The sequence below is a fragment of the Lathyrus oleraceus genome, chromosome 3, assembly GCF_024323335.1.
Source record: "Lathyrus oleraceus cultivar Zhongwan6 chromosome 3, CAAS_Psat_ZW6_1.0, whole genome shotgun sequence".
Taxonomy (NCBI): Eukaryota; Viridiplantae; Streptophyta; class Magnoliopsida; order Fabales; family Fabaceae; genus Lathyrus; species Lathyrus oleraceus.
The window spans coordinates 252,971,586-252,993,384 of NC_066581.1; the positions used below are offsets into that span (position 1 = coordinate 252,971,586).

At 35.1% G+C, this 21,799-nt stretch overlaps 1 protein-coding gene across 1 annotated transcript; it reads right to left on the reverse strand.

Moving 5' to 3' along the window:
* Window positions 1–13,087: 13,087 nt before the first annotated feature.
* Window positions 13,088–20,380, reverse strand: LOC127126700 (acetyl-coenzyme A synthetase, chloroplastic/glyoxysomal). The gene is made up of 18 exons (XM_051055679.1): window positions 19,805–20,380; window positions 19,543–19,686; window positions 19,236–19,391; window positions 18,826–18,948; window positions 18,545–18,713; window positions 17,656–17,738; window positions 17,236–17,337; window positions 17,053–17,141; window positions 16,856–16,946; window positions 15,781–15,894; window positions 15,115–15,191; window positions 14,947–15,025; window positions 14,660–14,728; window positions 14,369–14,544; window positions 14,128–14,184; window positions 13,898–13,988; window positions 13,655–13,753; window positions 13,088–13,527 (listed from the first exon to the last, which is right to left on the reverse strand). Exons 1-18 carry the CDS (start codon window positions 20,114–20,116, stop codon window positions 13,342–13,344), a joined length of 2,217 nt encoding a protein of 738 aa, XP_050911636.1. The 5' UTR covers window positions 20,117–20,380; the 3' UTR covers window positions 13,088–13,341.
* Window positions 20,381–21,799: the final 1,419 nt, after the last annotated feature.

Consider the following 21,799-nt stretch of genomic DNA (forward strand, 5'->3'; position numbering starts at 1 on the left):
ATGTTGGATTTTCTTCTGCTCGATTCAGGATGTATGTTGTGTGTTAATGGAAATTGATGTTAGATTGTTGTTTGCCATGCTATGCTGAATGTTTCTGTGTATTCATTTTGTAATCCTGGGAAATTTCATGAAACTCGATTTTTGAAGGTGATGATGTTGTTACTGTTTGATAGAAAACCCTAGTTTCTGTAAAGCCATGCCCAGAACATCCAATTATCACGTTGCAATTTACTGTTCCATTGGAGCGGACCAATTAGAACATTTCCCTGGCCGCGCCTAAACGCTGCGTTTTGCTAAATGAGTTCCAATATTACAGCTTTGCCATTCTCGTTTCAATATTTCCAAATTAATCCATTTAATTTCACATATTATTTCACTTTGATCATCAATTTTGCAAAATTCATAACTTGTTCATTTCAATTCCAAATCCAGTGGGAATTTTTGCATCATGTTCATATGATTGTCTAGTTTTTTATCATCATTTTTCCAGATTTTTTTGATCAGTGAATTTTAAATGGCCTTAGGGTTTGTAACATGTGACCAAATATTGTACACTTTGCCAAATCTTTTGTGAAATTGTGAGGATTTGTCCAATGACCCTGAAATTTTTTGTGCCTAATCTACACTCATTCATGTTTGTTTTGATGTAGAGTTCTTGAATTTATCATATTTGGTTGTTGAGATATAAATTTTTGAAGTAGGGTGTGACAACTTGTGTCACACCAATGATGTGCAATTTCATGAATTTTGATGACATGCTTCCTGGCCTCCAATTGATGTGAAATTCTGCATGAACCTTCTCTCATATGTCTAGTTTATGTGTGAATTTTCTTGGATTTAATTATGCCATTTCCTATTTGTTTGAGATTTTTCTTCCCTGCCTAGTCAAATGTTGACTTTGTGTGACACATCTTGCCATTCCATTTGGGAAATGCTCATCTCTTATTGGATGATCATGAAATTTCACATGTGCATACTAGACATCTTAAGCTTTGCATTGGTGTTAATCCCATTCATTTCTCATCTGTTTTCATTTAGTTATGATTTTTTGAAGTTGATACATGTTTGTTTGACTTCTTTGTGCTTGCTTGAATTGGTTTTGACTTTCTGATTTTAATTGACCATCTTCCCATGATCCAATTGAGCTGAAATTTCATATGCATGTCATGTTATGGATTTTGTTTGAGCATGAATTATTTGATGATTTTTGGAATTGATTATGTTTGGTTTTGAGCTAAGTCTTGCTGTTGACTTCATTGAGCATGATTGAAATTGCTTTGACTTTCTGATTTTCATTGACTGCCTTCCACTTGTCCAAATGCAATGAAATTTGACATGCTTACTATGCTATGTGTTAGGATTGATCATGATTTATTTGGTGATTTTTGGAAATGTGTGAGTTGACTTTTGATGCAAGTCTTTCTGTTGACTTCTATGAGCTCTCACTTGCCATGCTTTGATTTCTTTTGCTTATGAAATGATGATGATGCATGATATGAACATGAACCCAATTGGGATTGTTTCTTGATTGATTAAACATGATTTTGAATGCTTGCCCTTTTCTGTTTTGACTTTTTCATTCTCTTTTGACCCTAGGCTTGCCCTAGTGGTCCTGTTACTCACTTTTGAGCTTGTGTTTTCAGGTTGACCAACAAATGACCAATGAGGCCAATTATCTTTGATTGAGTTTGCTTGAATATCATTGTTTAACCTTGTTTGTTTTGTAGGTGACTTGGCTCACATGCCTAAGTCTTGTGCCTTGCACATACACATGCTTCTGATTAGCTGTTAATGTCTGTCTCCTTTTGCTTTGATTTGAGTTGCATACTAACATCTGCTTGACTATTTCAGGTGCTTTTAGTTGCTTAGTTCCTTGTGAACTTTTTGCTTTGCTTTGCTTGTATAAGCAATTTGCATTGAGGTATATCCCTTAATCTTCATGTAGTCTGGAAGACCTGGCCTGTTACTTGGCCAGGCAACTGTCTGAAGTCCTCCTTAAGAGGCAATATTTGTGTATGTTTAATTTGTCCTTGTACATAGTCAAAGACCTCCTAAGTGAAGAGGCAATTGGCAGAACCCAAGGGATAAGCAACCTATCCCCTGCTAGTTTGTGTGTCACTCACATTGCTCACACTACCTGTGTTGATGCATAGTGGGTAAAGGCCCAAGATCCATAGAGTCACTTGTGGATAGAGTTCCCCCATTCTGAACTCCCACACCTTCTGATATTCAAATGCTCTCCCTGGCCAGGGATAAGAGCAATGAGGCACACCCCTCATCTCCTTTCATCTGCTTCACCTTGGCTCTCAATGTCAAGGTTAAGAGCACCATCACCCATTTCCAGAGGTTTGTTTGTTGAGGTTGATATGACCCCTCGACTAAAACCTAACCCTTGTGTGAGCCCCTTGTGTGTATATAGTGTGTGCTACCTGTGCTTGTATGTTTGTTTGACTTGCTTCCTGTGCAAGTTAGGTTTAGTTTAGACTAATCCTTGTTTGCTTTCGCCCTCGTTGCGATCCTTTCTCTCGCCCTCGTTGCGATCGAGCCTTTTCCTTTCTCTCGCCCTCGTTGCGATCGAGACTTTCCCTTTCTCTTGCCCTAGTTGCAATCGAGACCTTTGTCCCTCCGTAGCCGAACTACGGCAACTCTGATTCTCATGTTCAGATGAGATACGTAGGCACGAGATGCGATGTCTTGTCGAGTTTGACTAACCACTAACACTAATTCTCTTCTCTCGCCCTCGTTGCGATTGAGACCTCCCCTTTATCTTGCCCTAGTTGCAATCGAGACCCTTGCTTCCTGTGCAAGTTAGGTTAGGTGTGGCTTGCTTCCTGTGCAAGTCATGTCTAGGATAGGTTGGCCCTTGTGCCATTTAGCTAGAAACCTTAACTTAGGGTTGATTTTGCATGACAACATCTAGGCTCGAGTCGTAGTCTCCCTAGAGTTGTGTCTCCCTCTGTTATCTGGTTAGGCTAGTCCTTTTTCCCTGCGTAGGGGAACTACATCGCCCTGATCTTCATACCAGATGAAGTATGTAGGCAGGAGATTGAGCTGATCTCTCCGGGCGCCCTTTTTCTTTGTGTGAGTGTTGTTTGACAGTTGCTAGGCTCGAGTGCATGACACCTTAGCAATTTGTTGTCTGTTTGTTTGAGTGTGTGCTTGACAGTTATAGGCTCGAGTCCCCGACTCCCTATTAACTTGTTATGTTGTTGTGTGCTTGGAAGCTGATGTAAGTCCATCGAATGGCATTCGGGTTCCAGTGTGGGTGTGTTTTGGTTCGGATGCTGATGTAAGTCCAGTGATTGGCATTCAGGCTCCACGTTTGCCTGTGTTTGTTTGTGTGCGTGTCAGCCGAGCTACGAATGCTCTGATTCTTCTCTCGTCCGAGAAGATACGTATGCATAGGATGCGATATCCTAGCGAGCATGTGTTGTTTCCCCCAGTCCGAACTACTTCGACTCTGATGTCTATGCCTGATAGACTAAGTAGGCCCAGGATACGATATCCTGCCGAGTCAGTTTCAGTCAGTTTCTTTTGTCTCTTTTCAGCCAGTGTGTGTGAGTTTGAGCAGCGTTTTAGCAACCATTTATCCTTCCTTTTGTGCGTGCATCCCGTAGAGTACTACGGATGCGTAGGGGTGCTAATACCTTCCCTTCGCATAACCGACTCCCGAACCCATTCTCTTTGGTCGCGAGACCACGTCTTTTCCAGGTTTACTCTGAGCGTTTCCTTTCCTTCTTTTGGGATAAATAACGCACGGTGGCGGCTCTGTTGTTTCTTTCTTTTCCCGCCGGTTTTTCGCGTGATGCGACACATAGGTATGAATATTAAGAGTAATATTTATACTGGATTGACCCGCTATGAGAATACTATATATAATGTTATGCAAAGTGTCATAAGTTATTCTCATGGTGATAATGGTGTATACCAGCCTTCGACCTGAAACCACTATGGACCCTAGATGTATAGTTGAGTACCTTATTGTTGATCAAACATTGTCCGTAATTGGATGACCATAAAGACAGTTGATGGGTACTCCACGAAGCATGCTAAGGGACATGACTGACCTAGATGGAATTTTCCCATCCTGCGTAACAGGATAAATGTCTATGGGCCCAATATTGAACTGGACAAGGATGACACGGTCGATGCCTTGTGTTCAATATAGACATAAGGGCAAAAGGGTAATTATACATATAATTATTATCACAGAAGGATTTGTCAGATCACATGATATTTTCGTGTCTTGGGTAGCAGTGATGTGTTGCTAGATACTGCTCACTGTTTACTATGTTAAATACGTGATTTAATATAATTGCCAATGCCGCGAAAACCTATAGGGTCACACACAAAGGACGGATTGATAAGAGATGGAGTAATTAAGGAATACCGTAATGTACGGTGCCCTTAAGTGAATTATAGAACATCGTAAGGTACGGTGTACTTAAGTAGAATATTAAATATGGTAAGGTACCACGCGCTTAAGTGATTTTGGCATATTATAAGATATGGGCCATATACACTTGAGTGGGCTTTTTAGCTTGCAGCTCACACAAGTGGTTCTATAAATAGAACTCTTATGTAGAAGCATTAGTGCAGTTGCAATTTCGTTTCTCTCTCTCTCACTCTCTCTCTCTCTCTCTCTCTCTCTCTCTCTCTCTCTCTCTCTCTCTCTCTCAAAGCCTTCATTCGTAGCAGCTAGCACTGAGATTGAAGGAATTCGTTCGTGTGGACTGAGTAGAGGCGTTGTCATTGTTCAACGTTCGTGATCGCTCCGTAGATCTGCATCAAAGGTTACAATCGCCACAAGAGGTAATGATTCTATCACTGATCATGCCCATTCGTAAGGATCATTAAAGGAGAAATTTTAAATTCCGTTGCGTTTTGGATCACCCTTCTCCTTCAGAAAGCTCACCAACTATAAAACCCAAGCCATGTGAAATTTCTATTTTTTTTTCAAAATGCTTAAAGTCCAAATGCATAGCAGGTCACTCCAATTCCCTTGGTTGCTCTTGTTTGGTGATAAGGACTAAAACCAGTTGATTGGTGAAGCAAACCAGGTCAGAACATGCCATTTCATGTTCCCAAAAATCCATCTTCGAGCCTGCTCCAAGTCACGTGTGTTTTCTGAGAAAATCACCCTCATTCTCTCACTTAACCACTCCATCACCTTCTCTACAAATAGGGGAAGGTGTTCCACTCTGAAACCGAGCTTAAACAGCCAAAAATGCCCTACTGCAAAACCATTTTGAAGCTTCAAAAATAGATATTCCATTTTCGAGTTCTAAAGAATTTCAACTCAAACCAACCACCCAGAATCCATCAATAACCATCACTCAAACTTTTCCAAACACTAAGTCACCTTCCCAACACCTCACCTGAGCTATTCCAACTCATCTTAGTTCACTTCTGAAATCGATTCCGATTAGGTAGCTACACTCACCCCCTTCACTCAAATAAGTTTCCATTCAACTCGAAATCATCCACCTAAGCTTAACCCTATGGTTTAAGTGTTGATTTCTCAATATCAAGCATTTAATTTTTGTTTTAGGTCAAGTTTGTTCTTCTAAAACTTTTCAAAATACTCCACACTCAGAGCCAATTAATGGCTCATGAGTGTGGAGGTTATGTCGTTGATGTATGTAGAAGCTATTTCCATGCTTGAACCAAATGAAAAACATGTGTTTTGAGGACTGGATTTTGATGTCTCAAGGTTGAAGATGAAGTCCATACGCGCATTTTGAATTTAAAAAATTGTGTTGTTTATTCCTGATTGGTCAGCTTGCGCGCGTGTTTCATTTTGGCACTTGTTTTATTATTTATTCATTGGAAGCACATTTTTATCACCAAGAGCGCTTGGCTCAGTTGGTGAGGTGGTTGACCCCATGACTCCAAGGTTAGGGGTTCAACCCCCAGCGCGCCCTCTTTGGTTATTTTGTTTTATTTCTTTCCACCTTTTTATTATTTTCAAACCTATTTATTTCTCTTTTCATTTTTTTCCCACTTATTTTTATTCTACTACAAATATTTCCAACACATATCCTTATTAATTTTTTCCTCTTCTATTTTATTATGATTTGTTTCATTTCATTTGAGCATTTTTTAGGACATATGAGGTCTTGAATATTGATAGTTAATGAAGTTTGTTAGGTCATGATGATGGATTGATTAGGGTTGATTGAACCTTTTATGTTTCAAATCTATTAATGAATGATCAATGGATCATTCATAATACTTTGAGACATAGATAGGTTGCCTCTATATCAACCAACTTTGATCATTTGACACATAGATGAAGCTTTTTTCTTGTACATACTAACTTGTGATTCCATTTGATTCATTTTTTCCATTGTTTATACTAACCCTCTAACCATTATGCTAACTTGTTTACCTTGTACATTAATCATTGTATAACTTGTTTAACCTAACCATTAACCAAATTTTTAATCCTTAACCCTTGAGTGATAGAATCTTCCTTTTGTCAAGTTATTGATAGATGGACTTGGGGTTTGCATAACTTTCATTGTTACAAACCTATTTTAAGTTGATCATTGATCATCTTCAATACTTTGCAACAGTGATAAGTTATCCCTTGATGCGTCATATTTTGAATCTTTTGACATAAGGATAGATAATCCTCAAGAGTTTGACCTTGAACATATTACTAACCACTAACTATAATTTATTAAGTTTGTTTATCACTAACCATTATAGTGGTCTTATTACCATTATCTTATGGTTTATTTTATGTCATCTATACTCACTAACCATTGTTATTGTGACTTTATCATTATTACTTTGTCACTTACTTTTATGTTATTATATTGTAATTTACATCCAAGTATTCATTATCATCATCATCATTGTATAAACTCATCGTGCATGTTTACTTATTGTTCTTTACTTTATTGCCATCATACAATTAAAAATAACATAAACAAGATAAAATGATAAAATCAAAAATATTCATTCCACTTGTAATCAACCATTGGACTTAGAGGATCTCATTTAGGACCTTAGCTTGGAGGACCTTACCCTTATCATGTGATACTTTTCCTTTGACTTTAGATTTCATCTGTAACTTACATACCTGTTGTAAGAATGACATCATGGCACTACCCTAGAGAGACATGTTTGTAAGACCATTATTCTTTGTTTAGCTTAGGTAACTTTTGCACACACAAGGCTTTCTCGTGGGCTACCTTACAATGAGACCCTTTACTTTCTTGTTTGGTTACTTTGTATATCCATTATATTACCCAATTTCACAATCAAATAAACAAACCCTTGATTCAACGTCAAGTGACATTTTCTTAATCAAATTCAAAATACAATAAAACTAAGATTAGGATTGTGCACCACGTGCCTTAAGTGGTGGAAAATGAGTAAAAATGGATCTTTCCTACCCCTACTTTGATTATTTTAAACATAAGACGTTTGGCTTGTTTGTCTAGAACATTCACCTCCACCCATAGACTTTAGTTCAATCTAAACACAATTTTTTTTTTCATAAACCCTTATTCAAGGTAAAAACAATACAACCCGTCAAACCTCATTTTTGTGCCTTAGGGCATCACACTGAAAACCATTTTCTCAAAGGTAAAATTAACCAAACACACAAACATTTTCTATTCCGAACTACAGAGCTCTGATTCTTCATCACCCGATGAATGATACATAGACACAAGGGCCACCATCATTGGAGAGCATAATAATAAAAAACCCAAAATCCAATTCTTTCACACTATTTTAAAATAAAACAGAAATAAACAAGATAAATACACTCATATGCGGACAACTTAAATGGTTCTCATTGAGTACCGTGGATGTGAGGGGTGCTAATATATTCCCCTTATGTAACCGAATTCCGAACCCAAGTCTCGATTGCGAGACCCATTCTTTATCTGTATCCTATTGTGGTTCCCGAGTGCATTCTTTTCCCTGAGGGTTTTATCAAATATTTTCCCTCTCCTCTCTCTTTAAGAGGAAATCTAATAAAATTTGGTGGCGACTCTTCTAATGTCTTATTTAGTTCATAGTCGGTCTGGTTTCGTTATCGTGAAATCCCGGTAGCGACATGTATACCCGGTGTTATGCAGGTTGATGTTAGAAAATTATTTATCAACAAACAGGAGTTTACTATACATGAACATATACTTCATTGGATCCGTACAGGGGCTTCTAAATTAAGGTTTGACATTGTTATTAGGAGATCGAATTTTGGTTCTGATAAAAGACATGCATTGGTTATGATGAGATGCGATAGAAGTGACCAGTATAAAGAACCTATCCAAAAGTTGAAACATGATGACATCGGAACAAGGAAATGTGGATTTCCTTTTAATTTGTGCGGGTACCATAGGAAGAATAATACATGGTCATTTAATGTGATTTATAGTATAGATAATCCTGAATTGTGTCAAATCTTAGTTGGTCATCTGATTGTATGTCATCTGAATTTTGAAGAGAAGAAACTTGTTTTTGACATGACATTGAATATTATTTAGCGTAAAAACATACTAGCAACTTTGAAAAGGAAAAGACCCAAAAGTGTCTCAAATATTAGGAAACTATACAATGTTCTCTAGATTTTTTTCAGCTAAAATGCAACAATTGTTGAAACAGTTGGTTGATTATTATTATGTATGTATGTACAGACTGTGAGAGGATGCAAAAACTATTCGAGATATATTTTTGACTCATCATGATTCCATCAAGTTGTCAACATATTTCCTACTGTGCTGATAATTTATTCAACATATAATACCAAAAAATACAAGTTTCCTTTTCTAGAAATTGTTGGTGTTTATTCTACAAAGATAATGTATTCAGTTGGATTTTTGTTTCTGGAATGTGAAAAAAGGATAATATTACACGGTCTTTCAAAGTGTGTCAAAGATTTTCGAAAGACCAAGAAAACATGTCTCAGGTGATTGTCACTTATCACGATACCGTACTGATGAATTTGATTGCAAAGTGTTTCCTACATCATATGATTTACTGTGTATGTATCATATAACAAAAAATGTGTGAGGTATACTTAAGCCTGTTATAGGGATCAAACAAGTCAAGGGTGAAGACGTAAAGATAGTCAAACCTAGTCAGATATTAGAAAGCATAATGGGCGCATGGATCATTATTATAAATTCTTCTATATAGGAGTTATATGTTGGATTTTTCATACAGTTTTGAATGGTGTGCGTGAAATATCTGGATTTCTTGAAATATGTTAAAATTAATATATTAGACCAAGTGAAGTAGAAAATTGTTTATGCAGAGACTGATTAGGTTAGCCACTTTGGAAATACTACAACTAATAGAGTTAAATATGCTCATGCTACATTGAAGAACTAGTTGGAAATAGTAAAGGGGATTTGTGTAAGGGTTGGGAATTAGTGAACTAAATAATTCATAATCACCATAGTAAGATAAAAACATCATTTGGTTTCAAAAACATAGTATTAAAACATAAACTCAAAAACAATAATTTGTATTCATAGTTGGTAGACAATATATCTCGAGCGAGATTTAACTTTATTCATCATGAAGTCGTGCGAGCAGATAAAATAGGTCTAGATAGCTCTTAGTGTGGTTGTACACTTATAAGAATATATAATCTTATGTGTGCTTGTTTGATTTCAAAGAAGATGAAACTTGATAGACCCTTACGTATGGATGAGGTTCCCACGCACAAGATAAAGTGAATTAGATATATCTATTATGACTAAATATGAGGTGATTCAAGAGAGATTTTTGAAAGATAATTATAAAATGAAATTTCACATCAAAGAGCGGTTGCAGAAGATAGTCTAACTAAAAATAACATATATAAAACCACTCGCGGAACCCGTAAAAACTAAAGTTACTCCTAAGAAGTTCAAACCAACACCGAGTGATAATTCAAGTAAGCGGTCTCCATCCTATTTTAAACGTGTTGACTCGCTTTATTAGAATTCTCCAATTTCACAATCCAAAAAAGTTTTATAAAAGATGCTCGCATAAGCAAACCACCGTCTTTACTAAAAATGATACACATTGAAGAGATACATGTTTTATGCAAAAACACATTGACCGGATTGTAGATGTTAAAGATGATGGTAATTGTGGTTATCGCGTTGGTTTAACATTGTTAGGCAAGGGATGGAAGAGTTTTCCAAATTGAGCGAAACTTGGTCGAGTACTTTTTTGGATAGGATGGAAGAGTTTTCCAAGTTGAGAGATATTGAAAAAGAATCAAATCATAAAAACTAAAAGCAAAATCACTCATAGATTTAGGTGGTGAAACTTTTTTTGACGCATTTTAGTTTTTATCTTACAATACATTTAGGCGGTTCCATAATTTTTAAATGTAATGTTAATTAGTTATTTTCATGGATGTAATTTGTCTACATTTTGATGTGTTTTAATGTATATATAACGTTACTTGTATAAATATTGGAATTAATGTTTTGACGTGTTTGTATGTCATAAAGAAAGTCCATAAAATAAGTATTGCCAATTGGTCTAGTGTGATCCCGGGTGAATCCATATTACAATCTTCGGACATACCTTATATTTTGCGTATATGTGATGCTAAGAGGGGAGAATCCATATTTCAATATTCGAAGAAACCCCATGTGTATTATTCGTACAAGATAAAAAAGGATGAATTCAAATTTCAATATCTGGATCAACCCCTAAGATAAAATTGCATTTGTATGATCCATAATGATCTAAAGCTTATATAAATATGCCTCATATGTTGTTAACAAAAATACTCCAAAATGAATCAATATTTGTATATTGCATTTGTTTACTTCAACAACATGAGGACTCCTTTTGAATTTAGGGCCATAGAGAATATTTTTCTTCTAGATATGAAATCTAAATTGTAGAATCTCTTAAACTATACCAACAATTAAAGAGTGACTAAGATCGTGTATTCACCAATAGTTGATAATGAAAGGAATATTAAGTTCGGTAAGTTTGAGACAGGTGTAAATGTAAGTGTTATGTAGAGTACATTTTGTGTTACTCAACTAAAGGTCTAATCGAGATGAATGCGACAATTAAAAAATTATTCATGAATATTCTAAAGATGATGAAACATCCTCAACCATCTATTAATTATGAAATATCATGTTAGATTTAGGTTTATATATATATATATATATATATATATATATATATATATATATATATATATATATATATTGCATGTGAGAACAAAGATATATCTTAAATTATGTTATTTTAAATTCTCTCTGATATTATTGGTGTGCTATGTGTATGTGATAACAGAGGTGAATCCATATTTCAATATCTAGACAAACCTCTAGACCAAATTTCTTGTGTATTTTGTGTATGTGATAACAGGGGTGAATTCGAATTTCACTAATCGGATAAATTGGGCGGCGCCTATGTCGATGTAGTATACCTTCAATATTTCGTTGACTTGACTGCGACTCATGAGTACAACTGGGGGGCGTGTGTTTGGTCTATTTGTACTCGAAATTGGTCACTAGTTTCCTTTTATTGATAAAGTAGATAACATGGAGTTGCACGCTGCTTACGGTAATTCATTATTATTAATATTTTCATAATTCATTTGTTACACTTGTTATTAATATTGTATCAGAGTCATTTTCAGGGATGGATCATCTCCCACTTCCCTCACATCACCAGGTTTGAAGTTGCGCCTACCTACACTGAAGATTGGTCGCATGCTTCCGCATTTATTTCATACAGGGGAAATAATATTGTTGAGCCATTCAGAGTGCATCTTGATCGTCTTGTGAAAGATGACATTTGCTTCTGCCCATACGGAGGTCGCCACTAGACGCGTTCATTTGACATCATTTCCTTATACTCCGAATGACTAGCATGTGGGTCAGGTCTGATGTTTTCTTATATGCCCGAGTGAATGATGCGGCAATTTGACTATCTGTATATTATTCCGAGACACCCCTCATAGTCTGCTCCTCCCATTGTCCACCGTAGAGATCTTGATGCAATACTTGACGGTTTTGAGAGTCACCAGGTACCAAAGGAGTATTGCAGGGTACAAGCTCATGTACAATGGGCATATACAGACGGTTACATGACTTGGTTCTATAGGTGTCACACCTTATCATGACACCAGACATTCTAGGAATACCACCTAGGTCAGCTAAGCAAGGGATACTTGAGGCTCAGGATGACCACACTGAGAGCATGACGGCGGTCTGTCGACATGTTTTGGAGATGGGGTAGAGTCGGCATAAAGGCAAGTCTCTTATAGGATGGCAATCCCCAGTTGGCCCTCGTGGAGAACATGGTTGTCGAGTTACGAAATGTCGTGCAGTATAGTCTGGGAATGAGGAGAGAGGGGTTCAACAGACCCAATAGTTTACGTTTGGATGTATTGTTTTTTTGTATTTTCTGACAAATATTATGTATGGTGTTGCTTTTTTGAATTAATGTATGACTTTTTATTTCATTTACTTTTTAATTAAATTTGATTTTAATGCAATTTTATGTTAATATAACTTGGTCTCAAAAAATTATAATATTGAGACAATGGTGTTGTTTTGAAACCATTCAGAAGTTTTTCAGAGATCCATCTCTAAAAGTAATCCCCCTTGCAATTACCATGTTTCCAATGGTAAAAGGATTTCAGAGAATATTTCAGAGATGTATCTCCGAATACACTCAAATAATATACGAAGATACATCTCGATATCATATTTTGATCAAAATGGAGTGAATCTCATAATAGTGTATTATAGAATGATTTGGGTGCATCCGAAGTGTGGAAAGCACAGCCAGGGTGGGAAGATAGAATGATTTGGGTGCATCCGAAGTGTGGAAAGCACAGCCAGGGTGGGAAGATCATTTGCCCTTTTAAAAGTAGAAACGGATTTGGTAGGCTTCGCAATCTTGTGAAAATACTTCAAAACATCTATTGAAGCTCAAAGAACAGGAACTTAATTACAGTTGTTAAAAAAAAGTAGGAAAAAAATAGTTAGAAGTTCTAGTCGACTTCTGCTTCAAGAAGCTTGTGCTCTTTCGGTTAGGCTAATAGTTGGAATCAGTTACCTAACTCACTGGACCACTATAAATACACAGGTTTGTCATCATCATCGCCATCATCACATAAATAAATAAGTAAAACTTAAGCATTTCTCTCAAAATGTTTTCTCAGTTTCCTTAATTTTTCCCTCAATTTATAACCTAGTACAAACTAAATTACTTATTCATCACATAAATGAGGATATTTATTCCTAAAAATAAAGACAACAGATATAATTTGAAAAAATATTCTCTCAATTGCCATTGACTACAGAATCTGTAACTGATCTACTTAGTACAGAATTTAAGGCTTCATTGATCAGCTAGTTCAATAAGTTGGTTGACCACTTGTGGCTCTGCAAGGGTACTTGTATCTCCAAGTTCATCTAGCTGCCTAGAAGCAATTTTTCTCAGAATTCTTCTCATTATCTTTCCGCTCCTTGTTTTTGGGAGCCCAGGTGCCCAATGGATTTTGTCAGGTGCTGCAAACGCTCCTATCTGAAATGTTCAACAAAATATGTGAGAAATAAGTTATAAAATGAAGTCATGCAATTTGATCTATAATACAGGATCAATCAGATCATCACCACACTTTGTATGAAAATATAAGGGATTACGTATAGACCTGCTTTCGAACTGTGAGTACGAGGTCCTTACGCAGTTCTTCACTGTATGGAACACCATCCACAAGAGTAACAAAAGCATATATACTCTGTCCTTTAACCTATAGTAGTAATGGTAGTTGGTTCAGATTTCAGACAGACAACAATAACGTGTTGATGCTATACAGAAACTGCTTAATTTCTTACTACACATAAATCACACTTGAGGTTGACGATACGTGTGCGAGAACATTATTAAGTCATACCTCGTGTTCCACGCCTACAACGGCTGCTTCAGCACATTTTGGATGTGAAACTAGAGCTGATTCTACTTCAGCCGTCCCAATACGATGGCCACTGCACATAACAAGAGTATCAGATTTAAACATCATAAAAGAATTGCATGTCTATTCACATTTACATGCTTGCACTTATAAAGAATGAAATTCCAGGATTCACAAATCACTAGAAAGAGATTATGGAATTCAAAGAATACCTGACATTAATGACATCATCAACTCTCCCAGTAAGCCAGTAGTATCCATCTTTATCCCTGAAACAAAGTCAAGTGCATAGAACATGATTATCCCACACATTTTTAAAAGTTCTTTCTGTTGTTTCCTGTATTTGAAGGAAGGCTGCAAAATAATAATTTACACAGCCCAGACTCAAGTTCAAAGATACTAACATGAGACTCCTGAGTATATTATGAACATGAAATGTTTAGAAACAATAACCTGCTGCAGCCATCACCACTGAAATAGTAGCCAGCAAAGGGCTTGAAATATGTTGTTTCATATCGTTCATGATCACCATACAAAGTTCTGAATGCCCCTGGCCATGATCTCTTGACACACAAGTAACCACTGCACTCCCCTTCTATCGCAACACCTTTCTCATCTACTATGACAGGCTAAAATAACAACATAGTTTGTCAGAGAAATTGACATACTGAACTACTAGTAGTAAAAAAGACGGGAAAATCATTATATATTATAAAATGAACAAATGAGGTTTTCTTAGCAGACCTCAACTCCAAAGAAAGGGCAAGTAGCAGAACCAGGCTTTTGGGGCCAAGCACCAGGTAGTGGAGTTATCTGCAAGCAACAGTGAAGAACTTCAATCCCAAAGACCGAGATGCACAAAATATGTGTGTGCATGAGTGTGAAGACTTTTATACAAAACCCAACTCTCAATTAGCACTTCAGCTTATGTAGATGTGATACTGTTACTAATGGAATCAACCTAAACTACATGTTTAGTGTCTGTCATTAGAATCATATTGAACATAGATAGCCATTGGAAGTTAAAATACCATGAAGCCACCAGTTTCTGTTTGCCACCAAGTGTCAGAGATAGGGCATCTTGAATCTCCAACTACATTGTAAAACCATCTGAAAGAGATTGAACAAAGTATGCATCAGAATGTTATATGATATGGGAAGCTAAGCTGTAATTACCTACAAAAAATACAGATATTAACCTCCATGCACTTGGATTTATGGGCTCGCCTACACTTCCCAGAACTCGTAAAGATTTCCTCGAATAGCGGGTAACATGCTGCATGAATAACCATTTTAGAACAAACAATGATGAATAACTAAATCTAGAACATAAGGAACTCTGACACTACTTGCATTGGACGGAATTCCCTTGTTATATGCAATAGATGTACATAAAATTAAAATTATATCATGCAAAATATGCAACAGTATTAATCTCATGAGGATGCATTCAACTTTTTTTAGATAAACTATTGAATAAGTAAAAGATTGACAGCAGAGAACTAGAATCAATAATATTAATATTCTTGGCATGTATTTATTCACAAAGGAATATGTGGAAGTAGTAATAAGAGAGATTATTGACCCAAACTACCGAATATCTTCAAGGTCAATATGCGTAAAGCAACAGAAATGGGAAAAGGGAGAACCTTGATGCTTGCATCATACATGTGGGGTGGAACAGAAGGGGCAAGAAAGGCTTAAGGAACCATTAATTATGATAATGATGCTTTCACTCCTGTTTGATATTGTATACATTCTTCTGCAATGTTTTACTTTTAATTCTTTTCCATGTGTAAAAGCATTTTTTCACAATTACAAATAATTTCTCAGGAAGGTATAGAGTAAGCATAGATGTATCTTACCTCATCACCATATTGCATGAGGGACCGCACCAATGTAGGGGCAGTGTAGAATATTGATACTTTATATTTGTCAACAATGTTCCAACTACGCCCAGCATCAGGATAATTGGGAGCCTGCATTCATGGTATCAGATTCAGAGCAAAGTATTTCTTTGCAATTCCATGACTCTTAAAAAAGATTTATCCATTAGCTCAAATTGCCAAATTAATATAATGATGTTGGTGGAAATCACTATTAATTTTTTCAAAAATCCCATAATATCAATCTTTCTAAAATATGTAGGCAAGTCAAAAAAATTATCTACAAAGCTCGGCTTGAGGGAATTCAAATCACGTGATGCAAGTGGCCATAACCTACACAACCAATAAACAAGGTATAAATTGTTGTCTTCCCGCAAATGGGGGCCTTGAAATTCTTTACATCTCCTATTGAATCGTCCTTTGATATATATAAAGTAAATCACTTTAAAGGTTATTTTAACAATGCAAGAATGTATCAGTGTAATAGTACCCAAATCATGCCATATCCTTACAAGTAGCAACGTTAGGTAAGCCCGAATGGCTAGTTGATAAATTATCGAGTAACTACTCATTTTCTTATTGTCTTTCAGTAACTATTCTATGATGAGCTCAGAAAACAAAAACTAATGTCATTCTCACAACTCCATATACAAATTGGTAAAGCTCATTTCTTTTAGGAATTGTAACCCAACAAGAATTAGCAATCAAAGCCCTTTTCACACTATGGGGAGTCAGCTACATGGATCAAGCAATGTCATCATGTCAAAAACCAAGATTTCGGGGAAGCCGTTTAGAGTAAAGCCCTTTTTTGACAAGTCTTACTAAGTGTTTTTCTTGGTCTTCCTCTACCTCTACTAACCTATTTCATTTGATCAAGTATTCTGGATATGGCTTCCATCGTTCTTCTTTTCACATAGCCAGACCAATTTTTAGTATTCTTAAATTCAAGAGTTGCATTATTCTTTTTGGTTGCACTAATAGAAAGTTTCTTGGATTCATTTTGTCTAGTTCTATGATGCATATAAATGATTGCAATATGTTTCAAATTTATTACCCCTTCATACAGAACAACAGTTGCACCATTGAGTATGGGTCCATAAGTGACATAGCTGTGCCCAGTAATCCAACCACAGTCAGCTGTGCACCTATAATCAGGGATAAGGGGGTTATTAAATAAGACTACTGATCCCGTTTTCACCAACAACACTTCAAAGATAAAAAAAATTATGCAAGACGAGCTTTCGAAGTTACCAGTAGATGTCTGATGGTTTGTAGTCAAATGCATACTTAAATGTTGTTGCAGTGTATACCATATAACCACCAGTTGTATGGACGACACCCTTTTAGAAACAAATATTATATATTAGAAAGAGGCAACATTGAGTCATAAAAAGAGGAAAAATGGAACATTACACAATAACAGAACACAAATACCTTAGGTTTTCCGGTACTCCCACTTGTATAGAGTAGAAAAAGTGGATCCTCGGCATCAAGCCACTCCACTGGACAAGTGGTTGGATATTGGGGAATGACATCCTGCAACATCAGTAACAAAAAATGTGAACTGTTGACATTATAGGAGCCACGGCCGCAAACATTCAAAACATATTCGGCACCCATTAGCAGAATTTCAAATTTTGAGTTTACTTATCATCAGAAACAAATTCATTTGCTCGAAATAGCAGAAGAAATTTGACTAAACAAGTATAACATCAGTGATCACATGTAAGGTGCGGCAATTAGTTAGCTTTCAGAAGTATAGAAGACGGAACTCATGTTACTAATTACTTCTGTAACAGTTAGATAGCCATGTCAGAATATTTATGCACAGAGAAAAAACTCTTATAGACTAACCTGCCACCATATATCTCGCCCTTCCTTCCATTTAGTATCCTCCCTCGTCAAGGCTAATGTGTTGTCATAAGTTAGGCAAACATCTGCTTAGACACACAAAAAGTACAAATGAAAAGGTCAAAGAAGATGATAAAAGTAACATGAGGAATTATGGATGAAACTGGTTATAGCATACACTTATGCACAAACATCATAGGTAATTCTATTCCTCACTTCAAAGAAGTCTAAAAGGTATGACAACAACCAACTATGGCAAGGTTGATCATGTACCATCCAACTCTTTATTAGTCAATATCAACTTCTGAAGCTAGTAAAAATATTACAAATTGTATTTACCATTTTCCTAATGCTAGGTTTTCATCATACAATACAATAATTTCTCAAATTATCAACCAAAGTTACTAAGGTAGTTTAGAGGTCCTATAAGTCTGGCTTAAGAGACAAGAGTCTTTGCTTTAGATAATAGTTATGTGTCTCACACCAAATTGATTATGGGACTTGTGACCCTTCATAGCATAATTAATATCTCACAAAAAATAGAAAGAAAAAAATAGAGGATATAGGAATGAAATCACACCAGAAGAGAGCTTCAAAATTCACTGAGAAACTGTTTAAGTCAAAAGGAAATACTCATTTTATTCAAAGAAAGTGATTGACCTGTCTTCCTACTAGCATGCTAAAATTTACTCACCGTCACTGACCATGTATGTAAAAGTGAATGATATTAGCTATCCTGAGCTCTCTCTAATATGTTTATGTATGCATCCCCTATGATATTAGTTATACTGATCACGTGTTTGAATTTTAATACATGATACAGAACTGCACAGTTAATTGAAGAGAAGAGATTATAGTGCTGGAACAACAAACAAATCAATGACATTCCCACCTATAGAGACCCCATTTTTAGCTGAATCGTTGATGGCAGAATCAACAATGTCTTTAAGATAGATAACCTTAGAGCCCCTCTTAACAGCATTGGAAGTAATTACAACTTTTGGCTTACAATCAGTGATTCTCTGCGAAAGAGATTCTGAAGAAAAACCGGCAAATACAACCTAAACAAATAAAAAAGCAAGCAGTATTAACAAATCAAACAATCTGATACGTTTGAAAACATAAGTAAACAAGAAATAACTTGACAAGAACAAAAAAGTGTTAGTGTGATACCGAATGAACAGCACCAATGCGGGCACAAGCAAGCATTGTGATTGGAAGCTCCATAAGCATGGGCAAATAAATAATCACAGAATCCCCCTTTTTGACACCAATATCTTTCAGATAGTTTGCAACCTGGAAAAAAACATTTATACATCTCCAATCATTCTGCCAATTTCCATCTATAAAATTAAACATTTAAACAACCCAAGTTGAGAAATTTTAGTTTAAATATCCTTTTGGATGAGAAAGAGACAGACAAAGAGGAAAATCAGAATTCAAAAGTTACTAACTTAAGTACTTAACTAGCTTGAACTAAGAGTTAAAGGAGTTGATCTTTTCGGGTTCAAACCCCGGAGAAGTAAGTATTTACAACTAATACACAGTCATTAACCTATCGAAAACAAAAGAAAAAAGGTAACCTGGCAAACTTGGTCGAGAAGCTGAGCGTATGTTAAAGTAGCATCTACACCAAGTTCATTCCCTTCCCAGTAAAAGGCTACTTTGTCACCAAGTCCAGCTTCAACATGTCTATCCACACAATTATAACAGATGTTGGTGATTCCACCCTTGAACCACTGAAACAATGCAACAAATGAACAAAAACACAAAAGATTCAACTTCTTCAACCACTCATCATCATCCCTTAAACAAACACTACATACTAGATTCAAACACGAAAAACCTAGATCCGAACAGTACAATTAAACAACAAATAAAAAAAATCACCTCAATGTTAATATTTCCTTTAGTGACATCAAAGTTCTCATGATAAACTTGATCACCCCATTTTTGTTTCCAGTAGAAATCAGATGCAATTTCAGACCAAAATCCAGCAGGATCTTCAATGGATCTCTTATACATCTCCAGATACTGATAGATCACAAAAGAAACATACACTAATCAAAACTCAAAAAGTTTCAAAAAAAAAAAAATTCATAGATCATTTACTAGTTAGTCAAAATCAATAGAAACTCTTGAAGAAAAGAACCTGTTCCGGTGACTGAACAAGTGCTTTGGAAGCGAATTCTTCGCTAGGAAGAACAAACTCTTCTTCTTCGGTAGCAAGACTTTCACCGAGAATTACAGCATTCAAATGAGGAATGCGACCAGCACCAGATGGAAGAATCTTCATCGATTCCAAATGGCGTAAGTAATTGTTAGTTCTATGATTCGAAGCCATCGAATTCGTTCTTCCACTTCTACAGTTGATGTTACAGAGAAGAGAACACAACTGATTTTTCTCCTTCTTCAATGGTGGAGTTACAGAGAGAATTGGGTTGAATGCAATTTGTGATAACATTGTGTCATAAGTTTGAAAAACAGGGAAATAAAAAAGTAATAAATAATAAATGCTTAATTAATTAATTGGGAAATTGAAATTGAAGATAAGAAGAAAAAAAAGAATAGTGTATTCGGTTGTGTTATGGGATCACATACAAAGAAATTTCCTCGTTAAATTAAACTATTCTGAAATCTGTATAGAATCTGTTTACTGAAATTTTTGTTGACTCAATTTTGTTGGGTTTTTTCGAGGTTTTTGGAGAAATGTAATTGGTGAAACTTTTCTGTGTATTTGGGGGTTGGGTCATCCTAATTCATTTTGGGTTTAATATTGTTCGAGTAATACATTGCAACATATTTTGAATTAGTTTTTTTTTTAATATATGGTAAAAAAAAAATTAATATAATTGGTGAAAATTTTTTTTTTTTGGTAAATTGAATAGTTAGGTGGAGAATCATAAAATTGGGTATTAACGTATTGGGATGGAAAATCCAAGCAAGAGTATTAGGATAACGACAACTGATTGAGACAGAGTTGAGCACACGGGGTGGTCACATTTTGAAATAAGCATTTTATTGCACCAAAACTATAAACCAATATATAGTGTAACTTTTTGTTTTATTTGGAGCCATAGTTTAAACCAATTGGTGGAAATGAAAAATTAAAAATGAAAAATATGAAAGCTTTGACAAATTGAAATAATGGTAAATAAATCAATACAAACTTACACTGAATTTGAATGGGATACTCGATGATTTCTTCAAAGAATTTGAGTTACACTTCACTTGCTTGTAAAACCTTGGATCTCTCAGCAGGTTTAATTTGGGTTTCATATAATCTAACGGTTTTAATAGATACTATAATCTTTTTGGACAATGATTAGAGAGCAATTTTGGATTTTCTGGATGTTTTTTGTTTGCTTGGATTTTATACCATATCAATATTAATTATTATATTATTTTAATCTTTATTTTTAATAATATTTGCAACTAGAGTTGATCTAATCGGAAAGGCATCTGTCTAATCTTTATTTTTATATTATACTCAAATCAGAAAGACCAATGTTCGACCGAATAAGTTAAAAATATTCATTTTTAATAAATAAAAATTTATAAAATATAATGATACTAGCATATTTAATATAATATAAAAATGGTTTATTTAAAGATATATTATATTATAATCGATTATTTCGCTGAAATTTTATATTTTGAAAATAAATAAATAAAATATTATAAATTTAAACTCGGATTCTTACCATTAAATATTTATGCACAACTAAGAGTTGATTTTACTTGATAAATTTATTATTTATAAGCATATGAGATTCTTTGAATTGATATGGCATATTTATATGACTTAAATAGTAATTCCTTTATTTTTATTAATAAATAAATTTCAATTTTTTATATTTAATGAATAAATAATATATTTTAATTTAAATATAAATCAAATATATTATTTATTTAATGAATTTAAAAAATTAAAATTTATTTAAAATAAAATGGAAGAAATATTTCTTTGATGGTATAGTATTATCACACGACAATTTAATGTGTAGTCTAAACAAATCATAAAAGATGATCTTACTCTATGTTTTGGGTGGTCTTATGTAGGGTTGGACAAAATATTCATATCAAACCGAATCCGACAAGTTCGTTGAATATTTGCAATATTTGGGCGGGTATTTATTGGATCTCA